The 19,661-nt window shown below is 36.4% G+C and overlaps 1 protein-coding gene across 1 annotated transcript in view; it reads left to right on the top strand.

Annotated features, from left to right (window-relative positions):
- The first annotated feature begins 7,286 nt into the window (after window positions 1-7,286).
- LOC136036868 (uncharacterized) overlaps window positions 7,287-19,661 on the top strand; it is a 17,704-nt gene continuing 5,329 nt past the window's right edge. The window contains exon 1 of the mRNA XM_065719199.1: window positions 7,287-7,530. Within this exon, the coding sequence (XP_065575271.1) occupies window positions 7,323-7,530 (208 nt within the window). The 5' untranslated portion in view covers window positions 7,287-7,322. The remainder of the gene's footprint in view (window positions 7,531-19,661) is intronic.

The raw sequence follows: 19,661 nt of genomic DNA, 5'->3' as shown, positions 1-19,661 counted from the left end.
AAAATAAACATGAAAAGTTTTTTCAATTGAAAGTAAGGAGTATCATTAAAACTTAAAACGAACAGAGATTATTACGCATATTTGGGGTTCTAAAAATAATTTAGCATAAAGAGTGAGGTATTTAGGAGGAGATAAATACCTTGCTCTTTATGCTAAAGTATTTTTAGTAATTTCAACTATTTATTCTACGGCCTTTCTGATTCAGGGGTCATTCTTAAAGATTTTGGACAAAGCTTAAGATTTAATGTAAAGAGCGAGGTATTAATGATGGGACAAACCCCCTTATATACATAATAAAAAATATAAGAATATAAAAGTTTGTTACGTAAGTTAATTCTTAAGTTACGTATATGTTTTACTAATAAAAACTTTCGCTAAAAATGAAAAGTTCTAGTTGCCTTTTTAAGTAACCGGAAAATTGGAGGGCAACTAGGCCTCCTTCCCACCCCTTATTTCTCAAAATCCTCTGATCAAAACTAAGAGAAAGCCATTTAGCCAAAAAAGAATTAATATTAAAATTTCATTTTAATAATTTATGTGCGGAGAGCCAAAATCAAAAGTGCATTAATTCAAAAACGTTCAGTAATTACATAAAAAAAACTAGTTTTTCAAACTGAAAGTAAGGAGCGACATTAAAACTTAAAACGAACAGAAATTACTCCGTATATGAAATGGGTTTTCCCCTCCGCAATCCCTCGCTCTTTACGCTAAAGCTTTTAATTGTTTTAAAAAGTAGAATTGTGGCAAAGAGTCAAACTTTAGCGCAAAGGGCGAGGGATTGCGGAGAGGACAACCCATTTCATATATGGAGTAATGGCACTAGCACTATTACTCCGTATATGAAATGGGTTGTCCCCTCCGCAATCCCTCGCTCTTTGCGTTAAAGTTTTTAATTGTTTTAAAAAGTAGAATTGTGGCAGAGTCAAACTTTAGCGTAAAGAGCGAGGGATTGCGGAGGGGACAACCCATTGCATATACGGAGTAATAATGCTAGTGCCTACTGTAATAGTGTTACTCCGTATATGAAATGGGTTGTCCCCTCCGCAATCCCTCGCTCTTTTCGCTAAAGTTTTTAATTGTTTTAAAAAGTAGAATTGTGGCAAAGAGTCAAACTTTAGCGTAAAGAGCGAGGGATTGTGGAGGGGACAACCCATTTCATATACGGAGTAATAGTGCTAGTGCCTACTGTAATAGTGTTACTCCGTATATGAAATGGGTTGTCCCCTCCGCAATCCCTCGCTCTTTACGCTAAAGTTTTTAATTGTTTTTAAAAGTAGAATTGTGTCAAAGAGTCAAACTTTAGCGTAAAGAGCGAGGGATTGTGGAGGGGACAACCCATTTCATATTCGGAGTAATAGTGCTAGTACCTACTGTAATAGTGTTACTCCGTATATGAAATGGGTTGTCCCCTCCGCAATCCCTCGCTCTTTGCGCTAAAGTTTTTAATTGTTTTGAAAAGTAGAATTATGGCAAACAGTCAAACTTTAGCGTAAAGAGCGAGGGATTGCGGAGGGAACAACCCATTTCATATACGGAGTAACACTATTACAGTAGGCACTAGCACTATTACTCCGTATATGAAATGGGTTGTCCCCTCCGCAATCCCTCGCTCTTTACGCTAAAGTTTGACTCTTTGCCACAATTCTACTTTTTAAAACAATTAAAAACTTTAGCGCAAAGAGCGAGGGATTGCAGAGGGGACAACCCATTTCATATACGGAGTAATAGTGCTAGTGCCATTACTCCGTATATGAAATGGGTTGTCCCCTCCGCAATCCCTCGCTCTTTGCGCTAAAGTTTGACTCTTTGCCACAATTCTAATTTTAAAACAATTAAAAGCTTTAGCGTAAAGAGCGAGCAATTGCGGAGGGGACAACCCATTTCATATACGGAGTAATTTCTGTCCGTTTTAAGTTTTAATGTCGCTACTTACTTTCAGTTTGAAAAACTAGTTTTTTTTATGTAATTGAACAAGAATCGATGCAGATGTTGATAATAATTCAGCATGATTTAATCTAAATCTTGAATAAAAGCAGGAGTATTTTTCAATGTAAACTATCTTAAAATTATAAGTTGAATTGTTCTTATCAAACGTTCAGCCAAACGCCGCCTTAATTGAACTAAAACTATGATGGAGCATTGTATTATATTTAAGAAAAACCTTTTTGACGTGTGGAATAAGGAATTCACTACCACGATCTGTTTGAATTTTCCTATAAGAGTCTTATTCAAAGATAGATTCAAGAATTTAAGCAACTTCATCGCCTCTCTTGAATGCAATGGAACGGTAAATGCATAGGGACTAAAAAACTGATTGCAAGTCAAATATGATTTAAAAGTCTAATATGATGTCTTTGAATCCCGTGTAGAGTCAAAAGAGCTGCTTGTTATATATGCAATGGGGAATGGCTTTAGTTTTCTGACCATGACAACGGTGAATCCTCTGATTTTGCTGAAGAGTGTAACCCGGTTCCTTCTGTATATACTCTGTTGCCAACTTATTTTCAACTCTTTTGACTCGGATAAGTGTAGTGGGGGAACTTAAAATTCCCACTTCAGCAATATTTTCATAAACTCGTTTCAAAACTTGAGCCATTATGAACATAAAACGTATTGTAAAATGTCCACTACCCTTTTTCACACTAAATGCGTTGGAAGGACGCGTTCGTCTAATTGATTTAAAATCATCACCCCCACTTGGCGTCCTATCCAAAAACGATATATCTTTTGACATATCTCCAAACTTCCTTAATCGATTTTTAAAACGTTTTTATTCCAAATAAGACCTTGTGGAAAATTTGATGACTTTAAAAACTATACACATCACTATCAAATGATTCAAGTCTTTTGCGATTTGCAGTCAAATCTGACACAAAATCCATTAGACTGCTGGGCCTGTAGTGGATTAGAACTTCATTCTTTTTGTCGTCAATTTGTACATGTTATAGGATTTAGCTATTTCTAGAGATACTCTATGCAAGTCCTGCGTAGACTTGAACAAGCCATTTTCTTTTTAAGTCTTTTCCTTTCTATTACAAGCTAGGGCACGTACAAGTGAACAATGTTGCTTTGTTTGTTGCCTATCACCTTCTGGTAGTTGAATATTGCCTTCCGTTAAATTTAAACAAAGCTCATATAGGATATTAATTAATTCATTGTCAATACCATGTTTTTGAGTATAGCTTTCTTAAGCCGTGGTTTTGAATTACCTAGGATAGAGAATGCATGTCTGTTTTCATGTAGCTTCCTCAATGTCATGATGGTGACTAATGACCTTTAATACTGTTCACAGGTAGGTATACAGTAGTTTCATTACCTAAATTTTTGGGACTAACGTAAATCCTCCGGCGAGTTTTGATTGAGATCCAATAGAATGTAACCGTAAAGTTTGATAGTAGCTTGACTTTTTGCTGAGAGTAAAAATTTTGGTTCACCGGGATATATCTGCATGTTGAGGGTTATAAGAAAACTTGGATTGCGAACAACCCTATAGGTGATATAGTAAGCACAATTCAATGCAAGTGTTCTCATGCATTTATCTGATGAAAGGGATTATTTCAGACAACAGTTGTGGAAGTTTTCTCATGACAGATCGGACGATAAATAATTGTAACATCTCCTGAGACCATTCTTTAATGGATTCAGCTAAATTATCAATAATCAGTCATGAGTTTGTCATGAGTCATGAGTTTGTCATGAGTCATGAGTCCCCGCATGAATTTTATGTCTGGTGCGATAGTCTTTATTTTGTCATAAAACTCTTGTCACACACTATAGTAATAATATATATTTTTAGGATTCTCTAAATATATTTTATCACGATTTTGAATTATTTTTATTGAAAGTGTTGTTTGGGCAGACATGAAGATCCGTAAAGAAATAATATGAATAGATCTTTAAACTGATGCATACTCCCCCAATGTCAAAATACAACTGACCGAATCTAACCTCAATCTGTTGAATAAATACTCAAAAATTCCAATAAATGATTTCTTTAACACAAATAAATTCATGTTTTTGTAAGATATATTTACAGACATAAAAAAGCACTAAAATTAAAGTACGCTTAAAAAGGGTCTCACCCGGAGGGCCGGATACGACTGGAACCCCCTGGAGGACGCAGTGGCCAGAACAACGGCTGGAAGGCATGGCGTCAACTGCGGGCTAGGGTTATGATGGTAAACTCATAGTATAACATTAAGCACTTTAGAAAAAATTATCCGTTGTGTGCAAAAACAAGTAAAATATATAAATATAAAAAATACAAACATGTAAAAAACACTAGAAACCGACTAGAAAAATAACTACTTATAAAAACAATGGAAAAAAGATTAGAAAACACACATTGCTAAGCTGGGGACTGGTTGGATCCCTTGCCACTAACTACTGAGCTTTCTCGAGACCGAGACACCATCTGTAATCTACAAATACGTCTTGATCTAAAGTAAGGTAATGACCGTTTTCTAGTGCTCTTACATCGTATGCGCGCACATAGATCTTATCCGATAAGGTCAACATGACATGTTTTTACTTGAACTGTATAATTTCTAAATTTTAAAAATTTAATAGCCATGACCTTCGCTCTTGGAACTAAATTCTTCTCTACACAGTTCCTATAAATGCTCATGTAGAATGGGACTTTACATACTTTCATTTCACCCCCTTTAGACTTGTTTAATATCCACATTAGATGTTTGCACCCAGTAGACCTTCGGATCTGGAAGCACACCTATGGATATCAAGTCAATCCCCGTCTTGGATTTTAAAAGTAACAAATTATTTTGGGCCTGGCACTTTTTAACGGAGAAGATTTTTTAACGGCTGTCTATTACGTAACAGCCACGGCAATCCTGGAGTAAGCTCTGGCCTTTTTAGTTTTTTTTTTTTTAAAGAAACTATTAGGTAACATGTATATCTTAGAAAACATTCCCTATGACGTAGTTTAACACCTGCATCTCTTAGAAAATATTCCCTATGACGTAAGTAATAACTGCTGGCTGTTGTGGAATGACGGGATAGGCATCTCATGGAATCCAGGTGTAGGGCTGTTGTGGAATGGCGGTATAGGGCTGTTGTGGAACGTTTTATGCTGTCACTATTGGTAAAGACCAGTGCTAAATCCTAAAACAGACAGAACTTACCCTAATGTGTGAGACCCCCCCCACTCCGTATATTCCTCTCCTTTGTGATAAAGTTTCAACCAGGGACGTAAACACAATTTTTACGGGGATCCAATCCAAAAAAATGGTATTTGATAATTTGAATAAAAAGAGCCAAAAATAGAGGAAAATTACTATTTGGAGTGGGGGTGGGGGTTCAAGCCCCCTGCGTGCTTCAATGGTCTTAATATGTGATATACGTTGATAATCTTTAAAGATCGGAGGGGTGGCGTAAGAGCTGTCAGCCTCTTAACATATAGAACAATTTCGATATGCTCTGCCTTGGTGTATTTGTTCTTGGATTTGATTAAATAAAAAAAAACAATTTTTTTAACGAAAATTAAGGAGCGACATTAAAACTTAAAACGAACAGAAATTACTTAGTATATGAAAGGGGCTGCTTCCTCATCAACACCCCGCTCTTTACGCTAAAGTTTGACTCTTTCTCTTAACTCTACTTTTTAAAACAGTAAAAAACTTTAGCGTAAAGAGCGGGGCGTTGATGAGGAAGCCGCCACTTTCATATACGAAGTAATTTCTGTTCGTTTTAAGTTAATGTCGCTCCTCACTTTTCGTTAAAAAAAATTGTTTTTTTTTAATTTAATTTCTGAACGTTTTTGAATCAATGCATGTTTTGATTTTGGCTCTCCTCAGATGAATAATTAAAACGAAATTTGCAAATTTATTTTTTTGGCTAAATGGCTTTCTCATAGTTTTGATCGAATGATTGTGAGAAAAAAAGGAGCGGGAGACAAGGCCTAGTTGCTCTTCAATTTTTTGGTTACTTAAAAAGGCAACTAAAACTTTTAAAACTTTTTAAACTTTGAAGAGATTCACCCCCTCGCTCTTTACACTAAAGCTTAAATGTTGTCCCAATTTTATAAGAATGACCCCTGAATTACAAAAGCCATAGAATAAATAGTTGAAATTACTAAAAATACTTTAGCGTAAAAAGCGAGGTATTAGGAGGAGGTGAGCCCATCATATGCGTAATAATTTCTGTTCGTTTTAAGTTTTAATGCTTCTCCTTACTTTCAGTTGAAAAACTTTTTCATATTTTTTTTTCATTTTTTTTTAATAATGCTGGAAAATCCTGCGCTCCCTTCATGAAAATTTTCTTCCCCATGAAAAATTCCTCCATGGAAAGTTCCCCCAAAATATCCCCTTCTTATCAACCCCCCCCCCACAACCTAAAAATCCGCCTGAAAACGTCTGTACACTTCCAAATAACCATCACTATTTATAAGCACTGGTCAAAGTTTGTAGCTTTTGGCCCCTCCCACGGGGACTGTGGGGTATTAAGTCGTCCCCAAAGACATAGTTATAAGGTTCTTTTACTACGCTGAATATAATGGCTTTCTCAGAATTTTGGTTTGGTGACTTTGGGAAAATAATTAGCGTAGGAGGCGGCCTAGGTGCCCTCCAATTTTTTGGGTCACTTAAAAAGGGCACTAGAACTTTTCATTTCCATTAGAATGAGCCCTCTCGCAAGATTATAGGACCACTGGGTTGATGCGATCACCCCTGGAAAAAACAACAACAAACAAACAAACAAATAAACACGCACCCGTGATCTGCCTTCTGGCAAAAAATACAAAATTCCACATTTTTGTAGATAGAAGCTTGAAACTTCTACAATAGGGTTTTCTGATACGCTGAATCTCATGGTGTGATTTTCGTTAAGATTCTATGACTTTTAGGGGGGTTGTTTCCCCCTATTTTCTAAAATGAGGCACATTTTCTCGGGCTCGTAACTTTTGATGGGTAAGACTAAACTTAATTAAACTTATATATTTAAAATAAGCATTAAAATGCGATTCTTTTGATGTAGCTATTGATATCAAAATTGTATTTTTTAGAGTTTTGGTTATTATAGAGCCGGGTCGCTCCTTAATACAGTTCGTTACCACGAACTGTTTGATTTAAAGAAACTTGCTTTTTTCTCCATCTGAACAAAAATAACGGAATATTTCTCACGTACCTCATAAAATTAGTGTCACAATTTCAAGCAATAAAATACAATAGTCAACTGACCATCTGACATAATCTTAAAATAAATGAACTATGAAATCTATTGCTTGAGGGAAATACACACCTTAATTTTTACAATAAGCCATGAAAATAATACAAAACCTTCATAATATAGTGGAATTTTATAATAAGATGGGTGAGGACCTAGAAGCCTTAAATTTTGAAAATGCAAGATTTCTTAATGTTCATAACGGAACAACTTTGATTGCGTCCATGGCTGCAATTGTTGGGACGATTTTACTAGCAGCTTTGCTTTGGATTGCGGTAGCTGCAGCTTTTAAAGAGTATTATGGTGGGGGAAGCTATGGAGGAGGATATAAAAAGAAAAGATCCGTTTATGGTAAGATCATTTTGAGATTAATGTTTAAACGTGGTTTAATTGATTAGCAAGAAACTGTTCAAAAATACCTTTAAAGTACCAGGAACAGTGAAAATAAAATGTGATCAATGTTAAAGTAGAAAATTTGACAACCGTATATATCTTTAAAAATTAGCAAGATTAGGTAAGATGAATAGTAAAACTTGATAAAATTTCCCGCAATTTCCATCTATGCTCTCTGACACCCTGGATACACTTACACTCTTTTGATTTAGTAAGAGCAGAAGTAGTAATACTAATAGCCCTGAAAGTTTCAGCTTAATACCCTGAGTCGTTCTTGGGATATTGTTGAGATGTCTGATTGGCAATTTACATACACACATTGCCTTTTTTTTAAAGCAACATCTAGTTTTTAAGCATAATGGGCACATTGCATAACCCTATAGACATACCCAATGTGGAAGGTTGACATACCCAATATCCCTAGAGACATAGTTACTGGACCGTTCAGCTTGGCTGAACAAACGGGCTATCTCAAAATTTTGATTAGATGTGCTCGAAAATTCATGGGCTTGGGAGGAGGACTGTTTGCCCTCCAATTACTTTTGACTCTTAAAAAGGGCACTCGAAATTTTAATTTCCAATCCATTTAGCTCCTTTAAAAGTTTCAATATGTATGATAGATATTTCTATCTATCATACAGCGGCAATACCTATGAAATTACTTTTATGCCCTTTTGAAAACATGCATACCCATAGTTTTTTCATTTAATTGAAATTCCCCCTAAACGTTGTTTAAAAGTTTCTTCTTAATGCACTTATTTCCAAACTTTATTCTTTCACGACTCCCTTAAAAATGTTTGACCGTATGGCGCTTCCCTTCTATTTCACAAAATACTAAAACAGAAAAAAAGCTTAGTTATAATAAAAATATTTAAGAAATACTCATATATATATATATATATATATATATATATATATATATATATATATATATATATATATATATATATATATATATATATATATATATATATATATATATATATATATATATATATATATATATATATATATATATATATATATATATGAAAAAACGAATAACAATATCTTATTGCTGTCGACTAATGAGACGGATGTGCTTGTACAAAGTGCTATTAGCACATCGACATGCTAATAGCACATTGTGCTAATAGCACAATGCTGTTAATAGCTTTGTGCTAATAGCACATTGTGCTATTAGCACAAAGTTTATCTTTGATGACACATGTCACGGCTCCTTTTCTACAGCCACGAGCACCATATTTCGATTTCGTTAATGCAGAAAATCCTGTTTCGCATGAACAAGACGATGTGATTGGCAGCAATATTTTTAAAGCTTTATTTGACAAAATAATATATTCACTCTTAAATATATAGCCAAAATTACATTTGAGGTATATTATGAAATTTCTGTTCAAAGAAGCATCATAAGATATTTCAATCAAGTTTTTTTTCAATACTTGTTAATTCAAATTCGTGATCTTATTCGTCAAAAAATGGATTCTATTCACGGATTCAGAAAAAGTTTTTCAACTGAAAGTAAGGAGAAAATTAAAACTTAAAACGAACAGAAATTATTACGTATATGAAGTATGTTGTCCCCTCCTCAGTACCTCACTCTTTACATTAGAGTTTTTTATTACTTTTAAAAAAGTATCTGATTGTTCCAACTAAATGGCCCTTGGGTTTCAGGAGTCATTCTTAAAGAATTCGGACAAAATTCAAACTTTAGTGAAAAGAGTAAGGTGGTGAGGAGGGGGCAACCCCCTTCCTATACGTAATAATTTCTTTTCGTTTTAAGTTTTAATTTTCTCCTTACTTTTAGTTGAAAAAACTGTGTTTTTTATTATATTTTTTATATTTTTTAAATAGTGCTATGATATCTGGCCCCACCTCCACGAAGAAACCACCACCCTACGGGAATATCATCTATACAATTAAATCCCGGTGAAATTTCCCCTGGACAATTGCTCTTAACAACTCCGCGAGTAAAATTGAGACGGAAAAGAGAAAGCAAGATATATAAGATAAAATTGTGTGTAAGAATTCTGGCAAATTTCCCGGGTGCATAGTTTTACCTGACCAGCTCACTACCTGAAAACTTCCCTCCACCTGGAAAGTTCCCCCGCGAAAAAACTCCCCAGCAGAAAACTTATCCCCCCCCCACGACCCGAAAATGTATCCATAAATCCCATTAACAAATACTATGCGTTAACAATGGGTAAATCTTATAGTTTAGAGACCTTTACCCTGGGGCTGTGAAGGGGGGGGGTCATGTTAAACCCAAAGGCATAGTTTTAAGGTCTTTCAACTATGATGAACAAAATTGTTATCTCAAAACTTTAATCGGACGATTTTGCGGGAAGGGGGCCTAGTTGCCCTCCAATTTTTTCGGTCACTTAAAAAGGGCACTAGAACTTTCAATTTCTGTTTGAATAAGACCTCTCTCCATATTCTAGGACACTGGGACGATACGATAACCCCTGGGAAACATAAGAAAAAAAAAACAAATAAACACGCATCCAAGATTTTGTATTTTTTTCCAGAAGAAATATCACGGGTGCTTAATTTTTTTTTCCAGGGGTGATCGTATCGACCCAGTGGTCCTAGAATATCGCGAGAGGGCTCATTTGAACGGAAATTAAATGTTCCTGTTCCTTAAAAGTGACCAAAAATAGGAGGGCAAGTAGGCCCCCTCCCACGCTCATTTTTTGCAAAAGTCACTCGATCAAAATTTTAGAGATAGCCATGTTGTTCAGCATAGTGAGAAAATCTAATAACTATGTCTTTGGGGATGACTTATCCCCCACAGATCCCGGGGGAAGAGCTTCAAGTTATGAACTTTGCCCATTGTTTACATATAGTAATGGTTATTGGGAAGTATACAGACGTTTTCAGGGGGGATTTTTTCAAGTGAGGCGAGGGGAGTCGGGGATAGGGGGTTAAGTTGGAGGATCTTTCCATGGAAGAATTTGTCATGGGGGAGGGATATTTCTATTCAGGGGGCGCCGGATTTCCCAACATCATTTAAAAAACGATCAGAAATTAAATAAAAAAAAGTTTTTTCAGCTGAAAGTAAGGAGCAACATTAAAACTTAAAACGAACAGAAATTATTGCATATATGAAGGGGTTCCTTTGTTAATACCTCGCTCTTTACGCTAAAGTTTTTTTTTAGTACTTTCAAAAGAGCTATTTATTCTAATTAAACGGCCTTTGTAACTCATAGGTCATTTTGAAGTTTTTTTTCGTACTTTTGAAAAAAGCTTCTTATTGTTCCAATTAAACGACCATAGTGTTTCATAAGTCGTTCTTAAAGAATTGGGAAAAAATCCAAACTTTAGCGTAAAGAGCGAGGTGTTGGGGAAAAAGCAACCCCCTTCATATACGTAATAATTTTTGTTCGTTTTAAGTTTTAATTTCGCTCCTTACCTTCAACTAAAAAAACTTATTCCAGGAAATCTGGCCCAATCTCCACGGAAAAATACCCTTCGCACAGATATATTCTCTAGACAATTTAGTGCCTGTGAAATTCCCCTAGTGCATAATTGCCTTTGACAAGATCACCCCTGTGGAAAAACTCCCAGCAGAAAATTCGTCTTCCCACCCTAAAATGTATACATGCTTCCCAATAACAAATACTATGCGTAAAAAAAGGAAAATAATATGGCATTAGACTTTACAGTCCCTACCGGCGGTGCTGATCTCCGTTTCTTGGCCCTTCAGCCAGAAAGTACAATGGGGTCGGGGGGGGGGGACCAACCCTCCTGTGCTTTCGCACACCCTTCCTGTTTACCTTCCCCTGATTTCTCCAGGTACCCATTTAGAGCTGCATCGACTCTGGCTGAGCTTACAGAGTCACGCCACTGACCCCCGTCCCAAACTAATAATTGGGTACACTTGGATTCGAACCCTCGTCCTCTCAGACAAAGGATCCTGAAGCCAGCGCACCAATCCACAGTGGCAATTTTTATAACTTAAAGGCCTTTCCCCTGCGGCTGTGGGCGGGGGGGGTCATGAGTAGCGAAAGGGGTAATGCTCCAACCAGACGGATAGAGATTATACTACTGGAGCTTATATCATATCCAAAGGCATAGTTATTGGGTCTTTCAACTATGACGAACAAAATGGGAATCTCAAAATTTTAATCGCACGATTTTGGGGAAAAAGGAGTGGGGGAGGGGGCCTAGTTGCCCTCCAATCTTTTTGGTCACTTAAAAAGGGCACTTGAACTTTTAATTTTCATTTGAATCTGCCCTCTCACGATATTCTTGGAACCCTGGGTCGATACGATCATCCCTGGGGGATAAAAAAAAATCAAATAAACCCACATCCGTGATCTTTCTTCTGCCAAAAAAACAACAAAATTCCATGTTTTGCAGATAAAAGCTTGAAACATCTATAATAAGGTTCTCTGGCACGCTGGATCTTATGGGGCGATTTTCATTCAGATTCTATGACCCTTAGGGGGTGTTTCCGCCTTTTTTCGAAAATTAGGCAAATTTTCTCAGGTTCGTAACCTTTGATGGGTAAGACTAAAGGTTCGTAACCTTAATGAAACTAATATATTTGAAATCAGCATAGAAATCCACTTCTTTTGATGTATCTATTGGTATCAAAATTTCGTTTTTTAGAGTTTTGGTTACGTTTGTGCCGCATCGCTCCTTACTTACAGTTCGTTACAACGAACTGTTTGATATTATTATTATGCTTACGTTTAACTTCGATTGCCCCAGAAGCGACTTATTCAGTATCAAATAATTGCTAGTGAGGGAGGTGTTTTCAAAAGAGTTTTTCATGGCTGGGGTTTTGAAAATAAGGCTGCTCAGAGGAGAAACAAAAGAATTATGAACACTATTTGAGTTTAATGCCTTGGTTATATAAGTTTTATACTCTTAGATATAGAGCCGAAAGATTCTTTAGGTTTAAATAATTCCACTGCCTTAGGTAAATTCCCTGTTGTTTTACTTGTTGTTTTTATTACGGAAAGGCAGTGTGATCTTCGTCGTAATTTAAGGCCATATCAAGGGGGGAGGTTCCCGGCTTTGACCTCTTCCCCCGAAATTATGTCCGTCACAAAAAAGTAACAAAAATGCAAATATACAAATTTTGATATGCTTTGTAGAGATTTTTTACGGTCAAAAGCCCTGCAAACGAGTATGGATACACCATTACACCAAAAAACCATTCCTGAACCAGCAACAAAATGCCAATTTTTTCTCACTGGACAGTTTTTCGCTGCAACCACGATTATTCTATAAAACATTTTCACACTGAATGTGGAAATTCACGCTTTCAGCTCTTCAGTGTACGTGACTGTCAAATTGGCTTCATTGAATCATAGCTTTCAAACCTAAGAACCCTCAAATTAAAACAAAAAAGTATTTTTATTGTATATTTAAGCGGAAATACATGACATCTTGTTATCATTTTGCCATAATTTGATCAATACAGAATATAGACATATAAAATAACAATTTTATAGTACGATATTCCAATTCAATGGAAATCAGCAGATAATTAGCTCAATGTGCAAGATTTAGCTCAATCTGATACGATTTCATACGGTGCGATACGTATTGTGATACGATACGATTTCATCAGATATTTCAATCTGATACGATTTTCATACGAATTTGCATACGATGCAAATTCTTGTTTCATGCTTAGCCTATACTGTTTTAGAATTTTAGTTTTTTGAGTGTAGGCTTCTATTAGCAAAGGTTACTCTTTACTTAAAATTCATTAACTTGTATGTTTTGTAATTGACACTGAGGAACTACGTCATTCCAGATTGCATTATCACTTTTACCGATTATAACACTGAAATTAATTTGAATTTATTGATGATATATCTAATTATTTCTATATTTAATTCTGTAATACCTAATTATCTCTATCTAATATTATCAAAGCAGGCACGTACGCAGGATTTTTTTTCGGGGGGGGGGGGGGGCAAAACCTTCGAAACAGCAGATATAAAGTAGCACTTTTTTATTTAGTAATGCAAAAAGCACGTATATCGGAAAATACAGATTAACTTTAGTCTGTAGTATTGTAGCGGATGGGGGGAAGAAGACTGAAGCCTCAAAAGTTCGTTTTAGGCTCAGGTTATGTTCATAGCGATTTAGAACCAGTGATTAATCTATTATATCCCACTGAAAGAGAAAGCTTAGGGTTAACAGTGCAATATGGGTGCTGCGGGGGGTAGTTTTTCTATTGCAAAAACGTAGATTTTAATGGAAAATGATAGTTTCCAAAATTGATCTATTAAAAGCTGTACTTTTTATCCTGAAAAGAGGGGATAAACGCCCTAATATCAAGGATAATTCTATTTTGCTGTGGAAAGCAAACTCTCTTTACAAAAAAATTAACAGTACAACTGCTATTTACTTCAAAAAGGGTAAAAAGTTAGACAGAAAATGGATTCATAATTGGGCAGTGACTTGACCGGATAATTGCATGCTGTAAAATCCCCCAAAAACGGCTTATCATATGTATCTAAATTCTTAATAAATGTCCTATTTTTGCCAGAAATCCCAAGAAACCATGTTAAAATTAAACATTTCACAAAATTTCGGGGGGGGGGGCCCGAAGGCCCCTCCTGCGTACGTGCCAGTATCAAAGATAATTCTTCATCACTAATTGTAAATAGTAAAATTTTGTGCCCATTTTATAATGGTTTTAAAAGTAATGAGTCCTCAAATAAAAAAAGAAAAACTTTTTATTTTATATGTAAAAACAAATGAGTGGTATCTTGAAATTATTTTGTGATGATTGGAAAATTGGAAAACAGGAGAAAGGTGGCCATATTGCACCTTATTAGGTTTAAAAAAAGGAAACAAAAAAATCGGTGTTGCCTAACAAAGGAAATTTGTTTTGAAGCTCATTCTCTTTACTGAAAACTTTCTTTTCTAAGATATGGTTTTATTTCTCTCATTCAGAGAATGATAGCAAGCATCAATCACTGCTGGAAATATTAATGGCGTTGGACGAGGAACTTAGAAAACACCAAGCCAGTGAAGTTGAATGTGCAGAAAGTTTCATCTGTGAAGTTTATCTACAGAAGTTAAATAGTAAAGTAGTGTCACTTATGGAAAATATGCTAAAGTAAGTCTTTATTAAAAAATTATAAATATTTTAACAAAATCTTTATCAAAAGTATAATCTTTAGTAAAATTTAAGGTAAGAAAATTTTAACAAACCGTAATACTAAAATAATTATTAATTACTAAAATAAAAGCGTACTAATAAAATGATACTGGGACCATACTACAACAACTACGAAAAGGCCCCGTGAAAATAATATTTTACTAATACAAAGAATTAGCTAGCACTAATTTTAGCCAGTTAGAATTGTTTATAACTTCATACGCCAATTTTTCACCGCCAATCAGAAAATTCTTAGAATAATCTGATTGGCTTAAATTAGCGCTAGCTACATCTCGGTAAATTGAAATCTCATTGTGAATGAGCCTGAAGTGTTTTTGATTATTTGAACTTGCCCACTAAGTTCGATCCCAGAAATAATCTAATAATCGTAATTCGAAATAGTAATAATTGCAAACAAGAAGCACCAACGTATTTTCCACCTTCGGCGTCGGTCAGCAGCAAGGTTACCTCCCGGTGAGAAAAAATCACAAGATTTTTGAGATTTTTTTGGTTGATTTTCTTGAATAATCAACTGATTTATGTGATGGACGAAATTACCATTTATTTACCGAATTTAGCGCTCAGTTTTAAGTGCTAGGATAGCTACGATTACGAATACAGGCTTATTAAACGGTTACGAGTACGGACTTATTTAATGGGACATATTAAATAGACTTTTTGCATAATACGTTTTATTTTGTATATTTGCTGTTGGTGGAGACAAGAGAGTTTGTTACTGTCCCTGAAACAAAATCACGTGATTCAAATGAAACTTTTCATACTTACTTTGGAATGCAATGAAGTTTTCCACGGCTTGATCTTTTTGGCAATTTTAGGAAATATTTTCATACGAATAAAGGCTGAACGAATTTATTTTTATTGAAGCAAGATCAAATCTGCCAATTCCTCTACTGTATATTGAAACCCTGGTGAACTTACGTCCACCTTACCACGTCTATTAATATTGAAAATAAATAGTTTATGGAGAAAATAGTCATTTGTTTAGCTTAAAGTAAGGTGTTTGTACTTAAAAATAGCAATAAATAAGCACTACCTCTTCTTTTAGGCTATATGGGAGGAGTGTTGAATTTATCTCTAATTCAATACATTTAGTAATGTACTGTAAACTACTATACAAACTTTCAAAAATGCAGTCTGGTTTTATAAAGCACTCATACGTAATGCGGAATAATCTTTCGATTTCTTTCCACGATTTTTTGAGTTTCAGACCGAACACAGTCAAAAATGCTACGCAAAACTGCAGGACTAAATAAACCAGATAATAAATTTCAGGTTAATCTAAAAGTAACAACAGAAAAACATAATGTTACGCTTTTATTTTTTTTGAAGCAACAAAACCCAAATTTGGAAAAGAAAATCAGCGTAAAGTATTTTTAGACTTCAGTGACGAGAAGCTGCATCACGAGCAAAATTAAACTCTCTTCGGTGAAAATTATGTTATTATGTGCTATACATTAACATAAACAAGAGCCAAAAGCTTCCGAAGATTGTCCTTTTTGGCCAACCGTGTGGGGCTACACGGAAAGCAGGTCGTCCTTGTCTGGGTCGGGAGGATGTCATAAATAAAGATTTAAAGGAAATGGAAACTTCCTGGGAGGGTGTGAAGAGGGAAGCTTTAAATAGATTAGGTTGGAGGAGGAGCGTGCGTAGCTGTATTGGCCTCAGGCGGCTTGGTGCTGCAATGAGTTACTAGTAGTATTAGTAAAAGCTCATGTGGCAATTGTGACGAGGTCGGAACTTAAAATTAGACTCGGTATTAGAGATGTCGATTTCATAGTCCTAGCAGGTCAAGAAGCACCGAACTCGCCAAGCCACTAAAAATCCCTCCAACTCCCCCAAAGAGATCGGATCCGGTTATATCAATCCCGCAACTTTTTAGAACAAAAGTCTATTCATATTCATTTCTTTGGCGGGGTAATCAGTTGTAAATAGATTGCCAAATTTGTCAACCTCCTGCTTCCCCCTTTCTGCGATCGTGAATTAACCTGAGAGAGAACCTCCAACAGGTTGAACCCAACCCACCGTGAATTAGCATGAGAGGGTTGACTCTAGTTCAGCGTTGTCGAGTGATAGCCATGAGAGGGAAAATTTTCAAGTAATTTAACCCGTAGTCAACCTGCGTGTGTTCCCCAGCGAGAACCTCCAACAGGTACGACTCTAGTTTGGCATTTGTGAAGGGACACACATGCACGGAAAGGTGTAGCATAAATGGCAGACAGTAACAACGGCAATCAAACGGATAAAATTAACCCTTGACTGGGCTGCCCACTTAATTCAACAATCTGTCTTGGCTTTTTTCTACAATTGGCCATTACCTCCACTTTTCCCACAACTATTCCCTCTGTTGGTGGAGACAAGAGAGTTTGTTACTGTCCCTGAAACAAAATCACGTGATTCAAATGAAACTTTTTATACTTACTTAGGAATGCAATGAAGTTTTCCACGGCTTGATCTTTTTGGCAATTTTAGGAAATATTTTCATACGAATAAAGGCTGAACGAATTTATTTTTATTGAAGCAAGATCAAATCTGCCAATTCCTCTACTGTATATTGAAACCCTGGTGAACTTACGTCCACCTTACCACGTCTATTAATATTGAAAATAAATAGTTTATGGAGAAAATAGTCATTTGTTTAGCTTAAAGTAAGGTGTTTTTACTTAAAATAGCGATAAATAAGCACTACCTGTTCTTTTAGGCTATATGGGAGGAGTGTTGAATTTATCTCTAATTCAATACATTTAGTAATGTACTGTAAACTACTATACAAACTTTCAAAAATACAATCTGGTTTTATAAAGCACTCATACGTAATGCGGAATAATCTTTCGATTTCTTTCCACGATTTCTTGAGTTTCAGACCGAACACAGTCAAAAATGCTACGCAAAACTGCGGGACTAAATAAATCAGATAATAAATTTCAGGTTAATCTAAAAGTAACAACAGAAAAACATAATGTTGCGCTTTTATTTTTTTTTGAAGCAAAAAAAACCCAAATTTGGAAAAGAAAATCAGCGTAAAGTATTTTTAGACTTCAGTGACGAGAAGCTGCATCAAGAGCAAAATTAAACTCTCTTCGGTGAAAATTATGTTATTATGTGCTATACATTAACATAAACAAGAGCCAAAAGCTTCCGAAGATTGTCCTTTTTGGCCGACCGTGTGGGGCTACACGGAAAGCAGGTCGTCCTTGTCTGGGTCGGGAGGATGTCATAAATAAAGATTTAAAGGAAATGGAAACTTCCTGGGAGGGTGTGAAGAGGGAAGCTTTAAATAGATTAGGTTGGAGGAGGAGCGTGCGTAGCTGTATTGGCCTCAGGCGGCTTAGTGCTGCAGTGAGTTACTAGTAGTATTAGTAAAAGCTCATGTGGCAATTGTGACGAGGTCGGAACTTAAAATTAGACTCGGTATTAGAGATGTCGATTTCATAGTCCTAGCAGGTCAAGAAGCACCGAACTCGCCAAGCCACTAAAAATCCCTCCAACTCCCCCAAAGAGATCGGATCCGGTTATATCAATCCCGCAACTATTACTTGTGCTTACTCTCGAACTCCCCCAAAGAGAGCAGATCCGGTCCGGTTATGTCAATCACGTATCTAGAAGTTGTGCTTATCCTTCCCATTAAGTTTCATCCCGATCTCTCCACTCTAAGCTTTTACCAAGATTTCCAGTTTCCAAGATTTCGATTTCCCCCCTCTACCCCACTATGTCCCCGGATCCAATCCGAATTGAAATCGCAGCATCTGAGACATGAGATCTTTCTTTATATCAAGTTTCATTAAGATCCGATCACCCATTGTAAGATAAAAATACCTCAATTTTCACGATTCCCCTTCCTCCAGCCCCCCTTAGATGGTCGACTAGCAAGTCCAGAAGCACCAAACTCACCAAAGAACCGGAAATCCCTCCATTCCCCCAAAGAGAGCTGGTCCTGTCCGGTTCTGTCAATCAGGTATCTTGAAATTTTGCTTATTCTTCCCATCAAGTTTCACCCCGATTTCTCCACTCTAAGCATTTTCCAAGATTTCCATTTTGCCCTCCCCCCTATGTCCGCGGATCCAATCCGATTTGAAAATGGAGCATTTGAGACATAAGATCTTTCTATATATCAGGTTTCATTAAGATCCAATCACCCATTGTTAAGATAAACATACCTAAATGTTCTGGATTTTCCTTCCCTCCAAGCCGCCCCGAGATGGTCGAATTGGCGAAACAACTACTATGAAGTCTACTTTTGCAGGTCCCTGACATCTGTATAATTTTTCATCGTCCTACCACGTCCAGAAGCACCAAACTCGCCAAAGCACTAGGAATCCCCCCCCCCCACTCCCCAAAGAGAGCAGGTCCGGTCAAGTTGTGTCAATCACGTGTCTAGGACTTATGCTTATTCTTTTCACCAAGTTTCATCCCGATCTCTCCAGTCTTAGCGTTTTCCAATATTTCCGGTTTCCTTCTCCAAATCCCCCGAATGTCACCGGATCTAGTCGAGATTTCAAAAAAGAGCTCTGAGACACGAGATCCTTCTAAATATAAAATTGTTCGTAATTTAAAAATACCTCATTTTTTTTATTTTTCCGGATTACTGAATTATGCCCCCCTCCTTCAAAGAGCGCGGATCCAGTCTGGTTATTCCAATCACAAATCTAGGACTTGTACTTATTCTTCCCACCAAGTTTCACCCCGATCCCTCCACTCTAAAAGTTGTCCAAGACTTCCCGTTCCCCCCTCCAATTTCACCAGATCCGTTCGGGAAATAAAATAAGAGCTCTGAGGCACGAAATCCTTCTAAATATCAAATATCATTAATATCAGATCACCCGTTCGTGAGTTGAAAAACCTCATTTTTCCCAAACCCCCCCCCCCCCCAATTCCCCAAAGAGAGTGGATCCGGTTTGGTTATGTCAATCACCTAGCTAGGACATGTGCTCATTGTTCC

This window comes from Artemia franciscana, chromosome 16 (genome assembly GCF_032884065.1).
Source record: "Artemia franciscana chromosome 16, ASM3288406v1, whole genome shotgun sequence".
NCBI classification, from domain to species: domain Eukaryota; kingdom Metazoa; phylum Arthropoda; class Branchiopoda; order Anostraca; family Artemiidae; genus Artemia; species Artemia franciscana.
The sequence above is the reverse complement of the archived record's forward strand: the minus strand, read 5'-3'. Positions and strand labels throughout refer to the sequence as shown.